At 47.9% G+C, this 19,366-nt stretch overlaps 1 protein-coding gene and 1 pseudogene across 5 annotated transcripts in view; one reads left to right on the top strand and one right to left on the bottom strand.

Annotated features, from left to right (window-relative positions):
• Positions 1-597: 597 nt before the first annotated feature.
• On the bottom strand, positions 598-18,694 carry NR2F2 (nuclear receptor subfamily 2 group F member 2). Of its 4 annotated transcripts, none has more exons than XM_088139179.1 (4): positions 17,447-18,694; positions 14,890-15,438; positions 10,966-11,153; positions 598-1,852 (listed from the first exon to the last, which is right to left on the bottom strand). In XM_088139179.1, the coding sequence occupies exons 1-4, from the start codon at positions 17,874-17,876 to the stop codon at positions 1,577-1,579; spliced, it is 1,443 nt and encodes a 480-aa protein (XP_087995305.1). In that variant the 5' UTR covers positions 17,877-18,694; the 3' UTR covers positions 598-1,576. The 4 variants fall into 4 exon arrangements, with proteins under 4 accessions (XP_087995305.1, XP_087995306.1, XP_015746728.2 ...); XM_088139180.1 differs by having other exon boundaries at positions 601-1,852; positions 14,890-15,417; XM_015891242.3 differs by lacking the exon at positions 598-1,852 and having other exon boundaries at positions 9,331-11,153.
• Positions 18,213-19,366, top strand: part of LOC103064539 (uncharacterized) — a 42,117-nt pseudogene continuing 40,963 nt past the window's right edge. The window contains exons 1-2 of the transcript XR_015795913.1: positions 18,213-18,235; positions 18,577-19,343. The product of XR_015795913.1 is annotated as an uncharacterized LOC103064539 (transcript). The remainder of the gene's footprint in view (positions 18,236-18,576; positions 19,344-19,366) is intronic.

The raw sequence follows: 19,366 nt of genomic DNA, 5'->3' as shown, positions 1-19,366 counted from the left end.
ACTATCTAATGCCCCTCCAAAGTATGACGTTTCATAGAGGAAGCATTTATTTAAGGTGATTAATAAGCACCCACGAGTAATCTCCTTCTCTTTGCAGAGAAAGATCTCTCCAATACAAGCTGTGCTCAAATCAAAGGCAGGTTAGCTATTGACGTCAACAGAAAGCTTTCTCCCTTAATAATATCTTCTCCCCCCACTCCCTCCCCCCCAAAAGGCTAAAATTGCCTAGAAAGTTGGTGTGGACGATGGCAGGCAGGAACAATCTTGGTATTTTCTAGAAAGCAATCGGTTTTTCTTTTCAACTTTTCCTCTCCCTTCCCTGCCCTTTCCCCTTTTTTCTGGCTCTCTCCCCTTCTTCCTTTAAAAACACAGTAACAAAAATCTGATTTTTCCCTTTCATCCAAAACCGTCTCTCTGATTCCAGCCCCCCTCCACCTTTCTTGGCTACCCCTTGGCCTACCCCTTGACATGCCTGCATTGAAGCTAGGGGCTTCCAAGGTCTTTGGAGGTCTTAGAGAGCGACAATACTTAGAATAGCTGGTAGGTGGCAGAATTTTCTAACCTTTGGGAAGAAGCGAACAAGCTGGGAGCCAGAAGTCCATTTAAAAAGCCCTTTATTTCAAGGAACAAAGATCACTGACAACCACAGTACAGGAGACAACTCAATGAAATTTCTAGAGGAGAAGCGGGGGGGGGGGGGGCAATTGTAAAAGAGAGCCACTGTGAATCCAAGGTCTTACTTTTATAATTAAAATGAGAGACAGGCAAAATACGAACAGTGCAAGGTAAGTTCATATCTACCTTTTTTTTTTTTTTTTTTTGGTGCCTTCGAGTCAATGTTGACTCTTGTGATTGCCTGGAAAGTTCCTGCAGTTTTCTTGACCAGGTTTTCAGAAATGGTTTGCCACTGCTTCCTTCCTAGGGCTGGGAGAGAGCGACTGGCCGAACTGGACGCCTTAACCACTACACCAAACCAGCTCTCTAATACCTACTCTCTGAAAAACGGGGAAAAAAGAACAACATTTCAGAATGTTGCAGAGAAAAGAAACGACCCAGGGCAAGGAATATTTTGGGCAGAGCGCACGCTTAATATGTAATGACTGTGGCAGCAGCCGTCGTCGTCCTAATTTTTAAAGAGGTTGATTTCAATAAGCTCTGAAAACACAGACACCTTGGTCAGCATGGAACGCGAAAGATATATATTCCCAATTTCATAGCAGACGTCGTGGAGAATCTATTTCTGGAGAGAAATCATTATTAATATATATATGTAGTTATACGGCCTGAAATAGATGGGTGATGAGGATGATGATAGATGGATAGATAGATACAGATATGTTACATAATCAGCCCCACCCCCCAACAGACACACAAGCATTTATAGACAGTCAGGCATTATTGGCATGGTCCAGAGAAAGGACCGGAGTTGCAATCCCATGCAACCATGGTGGAGCTCAATGGGCCTTACTCCTAACCAAACCTCCCTCAGTGAAGGCAGAAGGTTCCAACCTATTTCCTGAGATCTACCATCCTTGCTTGCAGCTGATGTCGGGGGGCCGATCCTCCTCACGTTGACTCAGAAGCCAGGGTCGGAGTGTTTTCCACGACCCTCTCCCGCAAGGAAAGAGCACAGCCGACTTTTTCCACTCGGGCGACCGACGACAATCCCGGCTGAAGTTTCGCTCTGCCGCCTCAGGTGGTCTTGTCCCACTAAAGCCTGCCGGTTCTTTCTCCCTCTTACGAATTCCTCTTGGCCCCGCGTTTGCCGGGGTGGTAGAAGCTGGGCGCTGAAGAGCATCAAAGCGGGATCAGGCCAATCTCCAGTCTGGGTTCCAAAGGGTGTAACTGGGGACTTGGGGAAGGGCAAAACACTGTGTTAGACCCGACACGGAAATGTAACATTACGGTCTCGGGAGCCCGGAAACGTGAAGATGGGGGTTACTTAATGCACAACCTGGGGAGTGAAGGAAAATAATCACAAGAAGGTCCCAGAAAGGGGGGGGGGGAGAGAAAGAGAGAGAGAGAGAGAGAGAAGGTAGGGAGCATCCCAAACGCGATCAAGTCTTAATTCGGCATTAGAAATAACAGCTCCGGAACGAAAAGATTTACATCCAAGCCTTTACTCCTCTGTGTACTTTTTTTTTTTTAAAGGAGGGGGGCTAAGGGTAGGTGTGTCCCCTGATTTTACTTCACATTAAACCCATAGAGTCCCGTTCTAATTATTTTATTTTAGTTTTGTTATGGTGTAGAAATAAAGACATTGGCGCTGCGTATTTGTAGACCAAGTCTCTCCTTCCAGCGTTTGGAAGCGACTCCCGGGTGTTCTGTCCCTCCATAGTCGCATTTAGAAACCGGAGGTAGTAAATATTCACCTTCCTTTGAAGCGTTTTTAATGGACATTTATTAAAGCGGGGGGGGGGAGAGTGCGATGGGGCTTCTGCGGGTTACAGTTCAATCTGTGTGCAGGAAAGGCAAAAAAGCTGAGAGAGAGGGAGTCAGGAGAGTCTTCTAGCTTGGGGTTCCCCCAAAGAGGCAGAACCTCTCCCAGCCTTGCCAGGTGGGATCGGGGTCGTTGCCCAAACACTTCGGGACGGCTTCGCGCCGGGGAGAACAGGAAGGCGAGAACAACATTAGGGAAGAACTGAAAAGACCCCTTGCAGCCAGCCTTGCCCCAGTCCCGGCAGCAGCCCTGGGTCTCCCTTTATAGCGACAAGTGCGTCCATTCCGGAGAAATTCCATTTATCATTATTATTTCTGTTATGAAGCTCCCCCCTCGATCCGCCTCATCGCAGCTCCCTCCCTTCCCTGCGAGCTTTTAACTCTAATTTTAGCCTCCTCCAAGTGAAGAATCCCTCAGGGACAGCTGCAAACTTGTGAAAAACAGGTAAACCGAAGGCTTTCAAAGGAGAGACGCAGGGATCGGCCTCCGCAGCCTCTTTCTTGCGACCTACCGCCGCACCTGAATTAAAGGAAAGGGTTCAGTACAAAGGCGAGCTCCAGAAATCTGTAAAGCGGGGGATCTTCCTTCCTTCCTTCCTTCCTTCCTTCCTTCCTTCCTTCCTTCCTTCCTTCCTTCCTTCCTTCCTTCCTTCCTCCCCAAGAAAATAAACAGCCAAGGAGAAAGGAGCAACACAGTCTTTCCCCAGGGTTTTTTTTTTGGGGCGGGGGGGGGGGGCAGGTATAAACCTTGTGATTAAATTGGTGAAGGCATTTGTTCTCTTTCCGTTTTGCCTTGAGATGCTACTAAACGTCGCTTTGAGGACAGAGTGCGCAGACTATCTCTCTTGGCCTGCTCCCTCTTGTGCCTCTACAGGTTTGGGCCCAATCCATGGGAAAAGTTTCCCCTTCACAAGGGAAGAAGAGATCCCCTGGGATCTGGCAGTGCGTCCACCGCTTCACCTTTCTTCACCGGGGTGGGCAGTTTGGTTCTGGAAAGGGCTGAAGGGATCCATTCAAGAAGGCAGAATTAGGAGTGAGAGAAGATTCAGGACGAACTAGACAACAAGTCTTAGGCTGGGACCAATGGGATTCCTGAGGATGGCTCCTAACTTAAGAACAGAGATAGGCCAGGAAGACTGGCATTCCAGTTCAAAGTCTCTTATTCCTAAAACAACTACAGTGATGGGATTGTGAGGATGAGGAGGAAGAGGAGGAGATGATGTTGGTCTCCCCCTATGGTTGGGGGAAGATCATTAAAGTCTAGCATATACCACGACTTTCGACTTTCGTTAAAAGGGACCCCTCTACTTCACCATCTCCAGGCTTCCTTCGGAAGCATGTGTAAGGGAGGAGGGGGGAGAGGGAAGAGAAATAAAATAAAACAAATAGGAGTGACAGTCTTCGGGGCGGGGGGGGGGGGGCTCATTAGTTCGCTATCCAAGCCTAGTAAAGAACAGAAGTATATATTATTGGAGTTCAGCCACTCTCCCCACCCGCTCTGTCAGCCAAAATGAACCTGTGGCAAGTTTGATCCAAATTGGTGCTAACTTGATCCGCAATTGTTGCCCACGCTCTGGCTTCTCCCCTACTGGAGAAGGAAGAAGGGGGAGGAAGCAAAAGATTTGAAGGCGGGTGGATGTTGACACAGAAGAAAAAGTCATTACATCTTCTTGTTTCTCGCTTCTCCACCCCTATCCGCCGAGAAGGCTCCTGGAAATGAATGCCATCTCCTGCGCAGCAACCCGCTGGAGATCTTCCCATCACTGGAGGCTATCTTAAAATCACAAGGTTTCTGTCCCCCAGCAATATTTTTTTCTTAAGGGAAGAGATATTTAAGTGGCATTGTTTGGATAATTAACTGTGTCTCAAGTACAAAAACAGATAGGTTTGCTCACTCAATCACAAGTATTGAATTGTATTTATATTAATCTATCTCCTTCAGGGAGCTATGGCTGAAAAGTCCCTTCCTTGGCGAAAATATGTGTCTCACCCAACACACACACACACACAGAGACAGAGGCCATCTTTTACAGCCTGATCTCTGTAATATCTGCTCCGAAGTCAACCTCCTTCAATCCCCTTCTTCTTCTTAAAGAAGACTGTTCCTTTATATGGCCATCTATCTCTCCATATTATTATTATTATTATTATTATTATCATCATCATCATCATCATCATTATTATCATTATCATTATCATCATCATCATCATCATCATCATCTTCATCTTCATCATCATCAAAGTTACCTTCAAAAACTAAAGAGAAGCATTTTGGATAGTCCATTTCTGGGGAGAGGGCAAAGGAGGCAAAAACAGGGAGAATTTTCTTTCGCTCTCTTTCATGCTTCACGATATAAATATATAACGTTTTAATGGCACATCTGATGTATTAAATGAGGCAGTTTTACAATTGGGCTCGGCTGCGATGCTAACTGATTACAACTGCCTTATCAAAAGGGCCAAAGGATTTATAACTCGGCCTGGGCACGAGCCGGGATGACAGACAACGGAGAAAAATCTGGTTTGTATTAGGGGAAGATGGAGGGACAGGACGGGGCTGCGCCTCAATTCATGGCCGGGCCCCCCATTCTCTTGCAAAGACTGAAGTTCCCAGCCCTGCCTTCCCAGCCCTTCCTAAAGGTTGCCGACTTCCAGCAGCCCCGCCAGCATTTGTCACCTCCTTAACCAGAAAGTTATTTACAATCGGGATGCGAGCTGTTTATTCAAGAGGCCTGTCTTCATCTCGCCCGGCACCCGATGTCCTACCCCTCCGCTTTCCTCCGTGTATTGGGTTTCACCTCTCACTTTAGGGGAAGTGGGGAAGGAAGGATATCACCCCAACTTGATCACACACACACACACACACACCCCTTCCTGAAGGGTCTCGCCCTCATGAGCAAGCCTGCTCGCTTAAAAAATCACATTTATTTATCTCTAAATAAATCTCCCCTACCGATGCTAAACGTGTCTAGGCGGGTCTCACTGGCCCTCCATTCCGCTAGAATAACTCCAAGGTAAAAGGTGCTCCACGCATGGATGCCTTCTTGCCAGACCCCCCAAGAAAGCAGTCAACTTGAAAACCTCTTACATTTGCTGGGGAGAAGGTTGGGGGGGGGGGGCAGAAGGGACAAAGCAAAGATCAGGCCTAAGGGTTTTCAAAATGACCGTTGTGGAGGTAAACCTTTGCCTTTTACTCGACAACAGCACTGTGAGAAGTTTAATAATGGGGGGGGGGGGAGAGGACAGGTCTGGAGAACCAAATGAGGAGAAGTGTCTGTTTTATTTGGAGTGGGGGGGACTGGTTCTGTCCAGCTTTGGGAAATCTTCCGGGCCCAGCCCCAATGCATCACCCTGAGGAAGTAAAGTAAGTTGGCACAGAATTTCAGCCTAAAGAAGGGGGCATCAAGTTGGCCAAGAGGCGTCCTTCCTTCTAGGAAGCCAAGATACAATGTAGATGGGGGGGGGGGGGTGGAGGGGAGAGGGGGAGAGGGAGAGAGATGGGCCTCACTCTTCTCGCTGAAGAGAATGCACAGGTCTCATGCCCTTCTAATGAGCATCTTTCGTTAAGAGGTGGGGACACCATCACCCACCCACCCCCGACCCTGGCCTCCACGAACATCGGCATTTGCTTATTCTTTTTTTTTTTAAATAAAAAAGACAGCACTCTGATCCTTGCCTTGAGCTAAAGCCCACTCCCTTTCTTCACAACGCGGGGGTCCTGACTCCCTTGTGCCCCCGCCTGAAACAGCCACCCCCCAAGGCCGAAGGTCCAGCTTCCTCCTTGCCCTCCCATGGAAAGCGACAAAAGGCCGAAACCTGCCGCCAGGCGCAAGCACGCGAACCAACCGCGCACGATCCCGCCGAAACTGAAAGGGGGAAGATGCTAAATAAATATTGGCGGGCGGGGGTCGGTGAGGAAGGAGAGAAAGACACATTTCCTTCAGATTATCAGCCAGATGCTCTCTCTTTCATCCGGGTGCCAGACGTCGGTAAGGAGTAAGAAAATCAAGATTCCTGACCCTGTTCGGAACTCAGTATTTCAAAACCGCGTAATCCAGCCTGGGTGTCGAGATAGAGCGGACCAAAGGCTTCCCTCGTATTTCTTTCCGGCCCCCAGATAAAACGAGGAAAAAAGGAGTGCTCACAGACGAGAGGAGAGCGAGTGGCATCTCTAAAGCTTCCCCGCTTCCCCCCTTTCTCTCCCCCCCCCCCTCCGCCCCGCTTGATCACTGGGATGATGTTGCTGGTGGCTTTGATTATTCACATCTTTCCAAATTGGGAGAGCCAGCCTTTCTCGCTGCGGAGTTCTCCAAGGGATGAAAAGAAGGAACGCCCCCAGCCCCTTTCCCACCCCGAGCCTGCGAGGCGCTCGCTGCTTTCAGGCCTCACTAGCCCAACTCGACTGGCCTCGCGTCGCCCGCGGCGGCTGGGCTCTAAGTTTGCTGGAAACTGCCTGCAGCTCGCAGCTTTTGACGGCCCCTTGGGCGGGGGGGCGGGAAGGGAAGGACCCCGGCCTCCTTTTGACGAGGACGGGGGAGAAGGCGGAAGGCTCGCTTTCCCAACGCAAGGCGAGTGGCTCTTTCTGCCGGGGGCTTCCTTAGCAGACCTCGCCCGTTCTCCGGTTCTTTCTCTGCAAGGCACTGGGGGGACGGGAGACGCCATGTTGGGATAAATTCCAGGCCAGGATGTTCACACCACTCCGCTTCGCTTCCACCCCAAGACTTCCCCCCACCCCCATCTCCTAAAATGACACTCACAGCGCTCTAGTCCCAGCGAGGTCAAGTTGCACGAAGTCGCCTTTTAAACTCTTAAGCGCGAGGCGCGCAGGGCGGCGCGGGGGGGGGGGGGGAGGCTTGAGCAAGACGGTTTCCCCCTTCCCCTGACCCTTTTGTTTTAGCGGGAGGGGATACTGAGCTGTCTCTGGCTCGCCCCCTCCCCTTCTTTGTGCCGTGAACTTAATTATTGAACAAGGCCAAAGGGAAGGGGGGTCCGAATGCGTGGGAGTGGGGAGTGGGGAGTGGGGAGAACAAGTGCTATGTGAAAGATTTTTTTTTTCCCCCTGCTCTGTGCTATGGGGGAGAAGGAGAAGAAGGCGAGAAGCGGTTTAAAACGTCCTGTTTAAAACGGCTCCTATACTTTCCCTCTTTCTCCCTCTTTCTTTTTAGAGTGAAGCATCTCTTCCTTCATTTTCCCCTTGGTGCTGAGAAAAAGCAGAACTTAGATCGGGTAAAATAAAATATAGGCTTAAAGGGCTGGGGAGGGAGACTCTTGGAGAGAAAGGGCTGCCGCTATTTATCAGCCTTTTAAAAAGCCCTCAATTTCATCCCCAACTCCTTAGGAATCTCTTCCCAACTCCATTGTCCAGGTCAGTTCCTGGGGGTGGGCCCTAGGGGCCTGGCTTTTGCTCTAACCCAGCAAGCTAAGGAAACTTTCCTTAAACTGCCATAAACTCACCTATCTCCAGAGGGGGTCAAAATATAGGTGGAAGCAGGGGGGGGGGGGTCTTATTGGCAGGGGCTGGTGGCTGAAGAGAAGTTCCAATTGGGGAGGTGGTTTAACCTGCCAAGGCCTCCTTCCAGCTCCTTCCAGCACAAGAGCTGATTTTAAAACTGAGCTTGGAGAGGTGATGCCAAGTGGGACAGATACAGACAACAAGCTCCAAGTCCATCTCACAGAAGTCTGAAGGCAAGGGAAGGGAAGGAAGAGAAAGCCTTGTGTGGGGTTACTTTGGGGCAACAGAGTTTTTTTTTCCCCCCTACATAAACTGTAGTAGGCCAAGAAGACTTTACAATGCCTGGTGGGTGAGAAGAAATGCACATCTGATCATCAAGGAGGGCAACAACGCCTGCCTTCTGAACATGATGCTCACCACCCAGCTCCTTCACTAAACACCACAGAATTGCTCAAACCTGTCCCAGGAAACAGCACATTTGGGGGGGGGGGTCATGAAAAAGAGGCTTAGTTCACCAGCTGCCCATTCAGAACAATGCAGAAAGAAATAATATCCACCACAACAATACACAGAACCAAAGAGAGACCAAGCCCTTAAAGGACATTGGATCAGAAGGGAAGCGATCAGGCTGGGGGTGGGGGCTGATATTGGGGCTAGAGGCCTAGCCAAGCAGAACATTTGCCAGCCTGGTTCAAAAGGCCATGCAGAGCAACATGGATGCATCCCATGGAGTTCAGTGGGCCCACCATAGGCAAGAGGCATTCTTAAGTGCCCTGTTTTGCAGACCCTTCTACGTGGGTTTACACAGTACACCTTTCTCTCTTCCTTTTTTTTTTTAAAGTTGAACCTATGCAAATGTTCTGTCCATAGCGAAGAACTGTTTCATGCCACACACCTTAAAATGACCACAAACAACTCATGAAAATACAGTGTCACTTCAGCCAGACCCTATTCATTATACCATCCACATCGATCCTAATATTGTGATCTTTCCTCTTCTCCCCCAGTTAAAAAATAGTAGTCAAGAGTGGCGTGTCTTACTTTTACATTTAAGTGGGACAAGCAACTCTCTTTCCTACCCAATTCTGTGAAATTAAATTATTTGTAATTAACAAAAAAAAAAAAAGGGGGGGGGGAGAAGGAGGCAGCATGCTCCAGGCAACATCTTGGAAATTTACTTTTTTTTTTCCTTTTGAAAAAATCAGAAAGAAGACTTGTAGAGCTGAAACTCTCTGCCTTCCCTGCCATCACCATTATTTCTTTCCATTCTACAAATTAAAATAAAACAGCTATCCAAACTCCCTTGGAACACTGGTTTTGACAAGGACTAACTAATCTGAAGTATATAAAGAGAAGGAAAATGGTGACACGCACCCACCACCCATACACACTTACTTTCGCACAAGGACATTTAGGAGAGTCATACAAGTGGTCAGATATCAAATAATATTTTAATTTCTGAATACTTTCAATTTTTTTCCTTGGAATATAACACACAAAGACTGGACCAAACAGTTTTCAGTTATTATAACTTTTACAGTATACAGAAATGTTGCACTTAAAAAAAAACCTTCAGTTTTTTTTCTTTAAAACACAAAAACTGTAAACTCTAAGGTACTGAATCAACCACATTATCTATAAGTGCCAACAGTAGTGTTATTTTTTTTTTTGTCATGCTGAATTCAATGGTTTTTTTTTCTTTTTCTTTAAAAAAGGGAAATATCAACAAGTATTATAATACAAAGAGCTTGCAAATATACAAACAGATAGAGGAACTCGGTAACAATTCAGGACAACTAGGCGGAACCCAATTTCATTCAAATTACAAAAAAGTTAACTTTGTGATGAGTCTCTCTGTGTGGTTTTCTGTGTACATGTACGTATGCATGTTTTCATCAAAACCATGTTGTGTCTTGGACACAATCTCCCTCCAAGAAATACCCAATTCCCTTCCAAAATCCATGCTTTGCCATAAATGCATTTGTGTGTGTGTGTGTGTGTGTATTGTATATACACAACACACACACACACACATACACACACATCTCCAGGCAGACAGGCTACAGGCAGGCTGATCGTGGTTCACTTAAAAAAAAAAAAGCTATAATTATAGTTGTTGTAGCTTGAAGCTAAATTTTTGGCTGACCGGATTTAAGTGCGTTTCCATCTTTCTAGAATTATTGGGGGGGGGGGGCTTTTTCTTTATTCCCAATTTATGTTCTTCTCAGAAACCTTTCCAAGACAGTTTTAATTCTTTCAGAACATATACTTCTTAAAGGATACACAGTTCTTTAAAAAAAAAAAAAGAAAGAAAGAAAAAATGAAACCAAGATTATATCAAAATTATTATAGAACCACAGAATAAACTGGTTTGGAACCAGGATTTCTTTTTTTTTAAAAAAGCCAAAACAAAATCCTATAGGTACACAGTCAATGTTGGACAAATCAATAATTTGGAAAGAGAGATAGAGAGAGAAAGGAAGAGAGAGAATTTTTTCCATTATGTTAATTTTCTACAGATTTGCTTTTTTAAAAAAAATGCACTTTTAGCGAGAGATTGCATTTCAAAGTTTTAACACCCCCTCAAAAAGAAAGAAAGAAAGAAAGAAAGAAAGAAAGAAAGAAAGAAAGAAAGAAAGAAAGAAAGAAAGAATTTTCTTTTTAAAGAGAGAGAGAGAGAGAAAGAGAAAGAGAGAGAAATAGTAACTTGTGAAAGACAAGGGAATTTTAATGCATTCTGTAAAAAGTCCATTGAACAAGTTTCTCTTTTTAAAAAATCCATAGTCCATTCAAATTATTCTCCTCTCTTCTTTTAGCCAAGGTGTTACATCCTTGCTTAACTGAAGGACGTTTAAACAACCGCCAGGCCCAATGTCACTCGCGATTCCTCTGTTCCAAATTTTCTATTTTTGTTTTGTTTTGCTTTGTCAAATTCTCTGATTTGTGGATTTTTTTTTCCTCTCTCCAACATTTTTTTCCCCTTTCTCTTATTGGATGGCCATATACGGCCAGTTAAAACTGCTTCCAGATAGTAGCATATCTCTGATAAGGGTTTCTATGGGGGTTTTACCTACCAAACGGACGAAAAACAATTGCTCTATGACCGAGGAAGAGACGGTGCGGAGAGAGGGGAGACGTAACAACAGTTTCCCAAAACGGGTGGGCTGGTTTGGATACTGACTCCTCACATACTCTTCCAACGCGCACTGGGACTTCTCTTGTAAACTTTCAACGTGCGCTACGTCGGATAGACCACACGCATCTAGAAGAAAGGGGGGTTCAAAGAAAGAGTGGGACCGTCGTCAGTGTTAAATAAGACATGGTTTTCTTTTATAAATGCTGTACACACACACAAACACACACACACAGTACATAGATATATACACATAGATATGCACACGTGTGTGTGTGTGTGTGTGTATGGACACACACACACACACATGATCGCCAGCAATACAAGCATGCTAAATTCACTGCAGTAAAATAAGCGCAGAGCAAAGGGGGTCAGGACAGGGCCTTCTGGCTCCCTCTAGACTTGCGTTCCAGCCCAGCTGCCAGGTCCTCCGCACCTCCAGGCCCCTTTTCCCTTCCAAACACGGTTCAGCCCAAATTCAGCCCTTACAGAATTCCCCCCAGAGCGTTCTTCCTTCTCCGCCTGTGGCCATAGGAGACTAAAGCTGCCTCTTAGGCAGAAAACCCAACGGGGCTTTCTCCCGAGGAAGTCTGTTTTGAAGCAAGCAAGGTGTTTTCTTTGGTGTTTAAGGGCATTGGGGGGGGGGGTTGTTTGAGGAAGACAGCATGCTAAGCACGTGCTGAACAGCCCCCCTGGCTTTTTTTTCTTAACTGCCCCCTCCACCCGAGTTTTGGGGATGGGTGGGTGTCTTTTCCCCTTTCCCCAAATCTGCACGGGGATGTTTAATTTCTCGGCAATTTGGGGAAAAGGGAAGATGTGTTTTGGAGCAGGGAAGGGAGAAATAAGAGGCTCCATATTCCTCCCTCCCACGGAATAAACAAAACAAAAGAACATGTTGGGAAAAATAAATGATGCAGAACCTGACCAAGAGAGTAGGGGAGAGAGATGAGTTTTAAAGAAAGCCACGCACGTTTAGAAATGAGCTCAGCTCATGAGAAGGGAGCCCAGTAGCGCCAAGAAAGAAAGAAAGAAAGAAAGAAAGAAAGAAAGAAAGAAAGAAAGAAAGAAAGAAAGAAAGAAAGAAAGGAAGGAAGGAAGGAAGGAAGGAAGGAAGGAAGGAAGGAAGGAAGGAAGGAAGGAAGGAAGGAAGGAAGGAAGGAGAGGAAGGAAGGCCATTTCCCCTAAAAGAGACACCCGCAGTTTCTCCTCCGTCTTTGAAAGTGATTTAAGTGGTCCTTTAAAACTGATCTTGTCAGTTTAGCTTATTCAAGGGCAGCCAAGCAGAGTCTGATCTCTCTCTTCATTAGAGCTGTTTTCTCCTTCTTCCCCTCTGCTGGCTTTCATATATATATATATATATATATATATATATATATATATATATGAATAAAATAAAATAAATAAAGTTCCACATTTGACAAGCTAAAATACAATGAAAGCCCTTTTAATCAAAAGCTGCCTTGACTCAGGTTGTGACCTTAGCTGGCTGGGTAAAGTACTAACACATGAATATTTTGAAAGCCATTAGAATCCCTGTCCAGGATCTATAGAAAAGGCCCAGGAAAAAGAAAGAAAGAAAGGAAGGAAGGAAGGAAGAAAGAAAGAAAGAAAGAAAAAATCAGATGCCTCTCTGCGGGCTTTCAAATACACGCCAGGCCCTGCGGTATATTAGGGCGTCTGAATTGGCCAATCCCGCATCCGTTTCCGCCCCCTCCCCCTGTTTTATAACTCCACAAAATCAGATAACACAAGCCTTATCTACGTTGGAAAGGCAATTTACATGCAGATCCGCATTTTGCAAACAGTCATAAATTTCGCACTTTAAGGGCAAGCCGTGCCTTGAAGAGTTTCCCCGAAAAAAGGGGACAATATTAATAGCACTAATTCAAATGATAATCATAAATGCGGAAGATAAATGTCCTTGAAGTTAATTTTTGGAGGAAGGAGAGATGGAGTTTGAAGGAAAAGCCCTAAGAAATTATTCCTCTTTTAAATTACACAGACATACAGAGAGACACTAACTTCACATACACACACTTCATTTCTAGAATTGTGTCTGACAATCAATCACCTTTGGAGCTCAAGTGATTTGGGTGGGGAATTAAGATTTGGACAGGGGAAAAAATGCAATTGTGGAAAGCAATAATATATAAAAGGAAGTTCAGGTCATGACCTAAATTTTGGACAAAGTCCAGAAAGGCACTTGGTTTCCCCCAGATCTCCCTTAACACAGCAAGATCTGAATTGTAAGACTTTATTTTCTCATATAAACTGCACTTTGCTAGGCCAGTCTCCTTGATAGCGAGGCCATTTCTATATATGAGTATTTCACGAACCTTGCCTCCATTTATATGGAGTGGCCATTTTCCCAAAATTACTTATTATTTAGGAAAGAAGTAGAAATCTTAAGATATGACTGCATCTTCAACTACTTTCTCTTGACTGTCAGGCAAACATTAGAGACCTGACCTCATGAATTGTTCTTGTTCTTGTTATTATTCCTTGTAATATAAGGCTTGATTTGAAATATTTCTAGAGTTAACATCAGATATCTTACTCATCCAGGTTGAACCATGGTTAATTAGATCTCATCATACATTCCATTATTGTTTTATAACTGTAGCACTATTTTTATACAGGAGAAAGTTGGCACAGAAATATATTCTCTCCCGAGTTAGATTTTTTCCCCCTGTGTTTGATTGTTCAAATGGCCTATTTTCTGCTTTCATGACTTGTTAAAATGAGGGGAGGGAAGAAGACCCTTGGATTCTGCAATTCCTGAATTACAGCGGCCTGATCCTTTACTGCAGTTATTGATGAAAAATATTATTAAGAATATTCATTCATAGGAAGCTGTGGTTTGGGAAACAGCAATTTGAATGTGTGTGTATGTGTGTGTGTGTGTGTGCACGGGCATGCTACATTTTAACTTATAATCTTTTCTAAACTCAGGGCAAAACCTGCCTCATTGTTTAGACGCTGTGAGAAGGCCAACAGCTTTTACAGTGAAGATTTGTCTGCTCAGACCATTTTTAGGTTCAGATCAACCTTGCTTATTGCAGTTGATGAGGATGATCATTGTTACTGTTATTATTATTATTATTATTAAGCTCAGCAGATTTTTATCTGTTTGTGAGTAGGCGACCTCCTTGCTTGGTGATCTTATTTTATTTTATCTTATTGAGGCAATTTGTTTCTGTTACTTTTTATTTTGCTGGGCATTGTCACTTCGCAGCTTGCTGTCTTTTAATTGTCTCAGATATGACTTGGGTTTTCTGCACTGCACAGGTTTCTGCTCGCTGACCCAAAAGTCTGTCTCTCTGAGCTCCGTGGGACAACTCCTGAGAGTAATGTACACACACACACACACACACACACACACCTTCCCATGCACTGCGGTTTGGTAAGGCTCCATTAAAAACAAAACAGGACAAAGTTACTCTCTCCGTATTTTCTTGACACCATATACCGTTTATCCAGCCTCCTGCTCTTAGCAATATATATCCTCTCTGCCTCTTTATTTCCCCCCGAGTGAAGGAGAAGATAAGTTTCCAAACTTTAACCTTAGGCCTACACAGCTGACACGAGATACAGCAGGACGTGCCTCCGAGTCAACGTGAGAGCAGAAAGACCACAGCTCTAATCCGCCTGTTGTTTTCTCCCTCCCCCGAAAACCCAACCGCCCCACAACAAACCGCCCCAGAGAGTTCCTACCTTGCCTTTTCCATTGCTTCCGGGAAAATCAAGGCAGAGGAGAAAGAGGGGGCCTGGTTTCTGGGGCCAGAATCCCGCTCCCCACAAACCGCCGCAAGCAGGGCCCCCAAGCCGGAGGCACCCCCTCCCCGGCGGAGGCTGCTGCCCCTACCTGAGGTGAAGAGGACAATCGCCTTCAAGCAGCTGTATTCCGCTGAATCCACGTGCAGGGCTTTGAGCTTCTCGACCTGCTCCTGGAAAATGCGTATGTGGTCCATAAAGGCGACCACGCGGTCGGCGGACATGGGCGACGCGTGGAGGCCCGCCGCTGCCAAGAGTGGGGCGACGTGGAGAGGCATGGAGCACTGGGCGGCGTTGAGGACAAACAACTCACTCCAGGTGAGCCGCAGCAGGGCCACCTGGTCGGTGATCTGGAGGTCGGGGAAAAAAGGGATATTCCGGGCCCACTCCACAGCGCTGAAGAGCATCCGAGCGGCCAATTCGCAAATGTTCTCGATGCCCATAATGTTATTCGGTTGCATGCACTGGCTGCCGAAGCGAGAAGTCGGGTAAGGCTCTGCCCGCAGCAACAGAGAAATATATCCGGAGAGGTACGAATGACAGTTCAGGGGGTCCCCGTTGGTTAAGGCGAACTGGCCGTGGGTCGGCTGTGTGGGTGGCATTCTGCCCCTCTGGACGGCTGCAGTAAATAAGGAAGAAACTACAGCAATTAATACCTGCATTGCTAAGAAGGGTGATCGTGCTATCAGATCTACAGCCTGCTTGCTTGTTTTCTGGAGAGGGGGCAGGAGGGAGAAGGGGAGATGGGGGAGGGGATCAAAGGGACCTGGGAAGGTCAAGACGCAACCCCCCTTCTCCATCGAGTGAAAGTATAGACAGTCACATATTTATGTGATATTTCGGGGGGGGGGATATGGACGTGGAAGGGGGAGCTAGAATTCTTAGGGTTCAGGAGAGGGGGTGGAATGCTAGGAGGATCCCCCCCACTCACCCCCGGTCAAGATGAGATCAAGACACAAGCAGAAGCTGTTTGGGAAACGCCTTGGATGAAATTGTCCCACGTTTCCAACCAGCCTTTCTTCTGAAATCTTCCTGGCCTTGTCCTTCATACCAGCCCTTTTATTTATTTTTTTAAATAATAAAATAAAATAAACACAAAACCCCCCAAAAGGGAGAAAATCCGTCAGGCCAAGAAAGAGAGAGACAGAGAGCCATCTCCACCGCTGTTTCCAATATCCCTCTTTTTCAAAACAGGCCGGAGGAAAAAGAAATAAATAAAATAAAAATAAAATAAAATAAAATAAAATAAAACAAACACTGCCCTGGGGCCGGGGTAAAATGCAGATCCCCCAGGTTCTATTGTTATATTTCTCCGCTGCTCCGAGCCAGGGGCGAGAGGAATCGGTGGCTGTTGGAACGCTCGAGAATCGTCTGCTTTGCAGAAAGTGGGCCTTTGATTTTGTTCATAAATTTACATGGTGGTGACAGAGAGAGAAAATGAAAGAAACCGAGATTCACCGCAAAGAAAGCCGAAGCGAGGAAGGGAAAGCAGGGGGCTGGCTGCAGCCTGATCCATAGTGTTACCGAAAGCCAGCAAGGTCCCCATAAGAGGGAAAGCTTGTTTCACCCCCAAAACAACCCAACAGCGGCGGTTGAGAGAGTGGCGGCGCGCCACGCCATTAGGAGAAGCCACAGCTCGCCTTTCGCTCTCCGAGCTTTTCCGCCGCGGCGCTCCATCTTGCTAAAAATAATAATAAAAATAAAAAACCCCGCCTGCTTCTCGACCCCTGGCTTTCAACGCTCCGAAATCTGTTTTCCTTCCAGAGCTTCGCGTCCCCCAGGTTCCCCGCGTCTGTCTTCTCAACGCCCCCCACACCCCCCGCCTGCGAACCACAGAAATTAGCAATCTGTAATCAATGAAATCGGGAGCATTTTTATTGCCATCTTCCCAAGGCCAAAAGGACCGCATGGAAGAGCGAGACTCTCCGGAACTCCGGTAGCGAAGAAAGCGGAGCAGAGTCTGCCGGAATTCCGAACGGAAGACACGATCGGAAAGCTCTGGCAAGGGGATCGATCGATCGAGGATTTATTTATGGGTTATGATTATTAGAGAGCGGGAACGAAAAGGAAGAGGGCTGGTGGGGGCGGGCGAGAGAACAAGAGAAAGAAGTTTACGTAGCTGAGATCGCCCGTAGCCTGACTTTCTGCTCTGTTGGTGAGGCTAACCCCCCTCTCAGCATTTTTCCTTCTTCCCTTCGCTGGATCCATTTGGAATCTCTCCCAGCTAAGAGAGACCCCGACCCATTTCGAGGAGGGTGGGAGGCGGGAGGAGAGAGCGAAAAGAGAGAGCTTTTTCTTAGGGTCGGGGTGCTAAGGAAAGACATTTCACTCCTCCCACCCCCAGCCCAGAAACTCAAGACATTTTTCTTCCTCTCCAACTCTTCTCGCCTCATTTCCTCTAACTCAGGAGAACAATCCAACCCCAGACCAGGGCTTAAAAAAGAGAAGAAAAGTATATGGGAAGCACCTCGATTTCGCCCGCCAAAACAGAACTTACTTTAAAAAATTTTTTTTAAAAAATCAAGTATCTAAGTCCTCCCCAGGCTGGATTTCAGTTTACGGGTCCTGCATATCCGGAGGGTGCCCCCTGCCTCGACTCCCCTCCCCGCCGACGGGTGAGAAATGGAAAACAAATGAAATTCCAATACCTTCCCGCCTCATGCCAACCTTCAGGCATTTCTTGAGGCGACAATATTGGCATTGGTTGCGGTGATGCTGGTCAATGGGGCAGTTCCGGTTGGCGCGGCACGTGTAGCTAAGGTTCCTCCGGACGCTGCGCTTGAAGAAACTCTTGCAGCCTTCACACGTAAATTGCCCGTAGTGTTTGCCGCTGGACTTGTCCCCGCACACCACGCACTCTATGTGCTGCTGCTGCTGCTGCTTCTCCCCTTGGTTTTGCTGGCTGCCCGGGTTGGTCTGAGCCGGGGTGCTGGGGGGCCCTCCTTGGCCCGGTGTCTGTGGGGTGTGGGGGGCGCCCGTCGGGGCTCCCGGCACGGGGGGGGCTTGCGAAGGCTGCGTTCCTTGCGGGCCGGCCACATCGTCCTGCGGGTCTCGCCAAGCGCCCACTACCATTGCCATATCTAAGGGACACCGTGGCCAAATCGCGCGCCCCCCCGTCGCTTGCTGTGGCCGGCGGATCCGCTTCCCCGGCGGGTTGTGCCTGCCGTTGGAGCCGGAGCGAGCTGCGGAGGTCTAAAGAGAATGGGGGTCCACTTTATTTTAGTTTATTCGCTTCCACCCCCCCAGCCTTTTTCTCTCGCAGTTCACGTAGGCAAGTTATTCTGATTATCTTGGCTGGAAGTTGCTGGAGTGCAAGGGGGCGCGTTGCTGCTGCTGCTCTTCTCTTTTTTCCCCTTCGTTGGCTTGCTCGTTCTGTTTACCCCCCGTCCTGGTCCTTTCGTTCAGTTTAATTTAATGCTTTTGGTGGAGGGGTGGCGGTAGAGAAGGTTGGGTTGCTCCCCGCTCCTTGCAAAATAGTAAATAAATGCGGGAGGCACGCACGCACACACACACACAGCAGGCACGCACGCGAAAGTGGACTGAAAAGGAAAGGGGGAACGCGAAGGAGTGGACGAGAGAAAAAAAAGAAAGGAGGCGAGGAGGAGGAGGAGGAGGAAGAAGGCGCGAGGCGATTGTCTGTTAGCAAAAGAGGAAGAAAAGTAAAAAAAAAATTACAAAAGGGGGACGGCTGGGGAGGGAGAGAGAGAGAGAGAGAGAGAGAGAGAGAGAGAGAGAGCGCTTCTCTTCAAAGATCTCTCCCTCCCTCTCTCTCTTGAAGCCGACCCGAGTTGCGAGAACAGAGGCGGGCGTCTGGGGGCCAGATCCAGTGAAGCCCGCAGTCAGCCATTCAGAAAAGCCATGGAAAGCAAGCCGGGCGAAAGCCCGCAGCGGCTCGGAGGAGGCGCAGGCGAGCCCAGAGAGATCCCACGCTCGGTGCGCCGGCCCGGAGACCCGGCCTGGCTCCTGCTCCTGGCGGGGTTCGGATCGGATGCCCCGCTCGGAGTTTGGCGAAGCTGTAGAAACATCAACCGGGGAAGAGGAGGAGGAGGAGGAGGAGGAGGAGGAGAGAGAGGGAGCGAGAGGGAGACGGGGCGGGGGGGAAGGAACCAAACAAAAACCACACGCGCGCGCGCTCCCACTCACACGCGCACCCTCCACGCGCTCACGCACCGCGCGCGCTCACACACACACGCGCGCGCGCGCACCCCTCCTCCCTCCCTCCCTCCCTCCCTCCCCAAAATCGGAAGTCTCTCCCGGCGTCTTCTGCGCTCGGCTTCTCCGCTCTCGGCCGTCGGCTGCTTCCCTTCTTCCCTCTTTCTCCTCTCCGGCGCCCCAGTTCTTCTTTCTTTCCCTTCGGTCCCCCTTCCTCCTCTTTCCTCCTCCTCCTTTGCCTGCGCGGCCGCGGGTGCTCCGGCTCCCGTTCCCCTTGCCTCCTCCTCCTCCTCCTCCTCCTCTCCTCCTCCTCCTCCTGCTGCCGCCGCCGCTGCTGTCGCCGCCGCCGCCGCCGCTCGCCCGCGCCTTATGCTACTCCCGATTCTTTCGCAAGTGGGTCTCTTTAGCAAATCTGC

This window comes from Python bivittatus, unplaced genomic scaffold (genome assembly GCF_059951505.1).
Source record: "Python bivittatus isolate LINGU-HERP-01145 unplaced genomic scaffold, Pbiv_v1 ctg000210_np1212, whole genome shotgun sequence".
NCBI lineage: Eukaryota > Metazoa > Chordata > Lepidosauria > Squamata > Pythonidae > Python > Python bivittatus.
The sequence above is the reverse complement of the archived record's forward strand: the minus strand, read 5'-3'. Positions and strand labels throughout refer to the sequence as shown.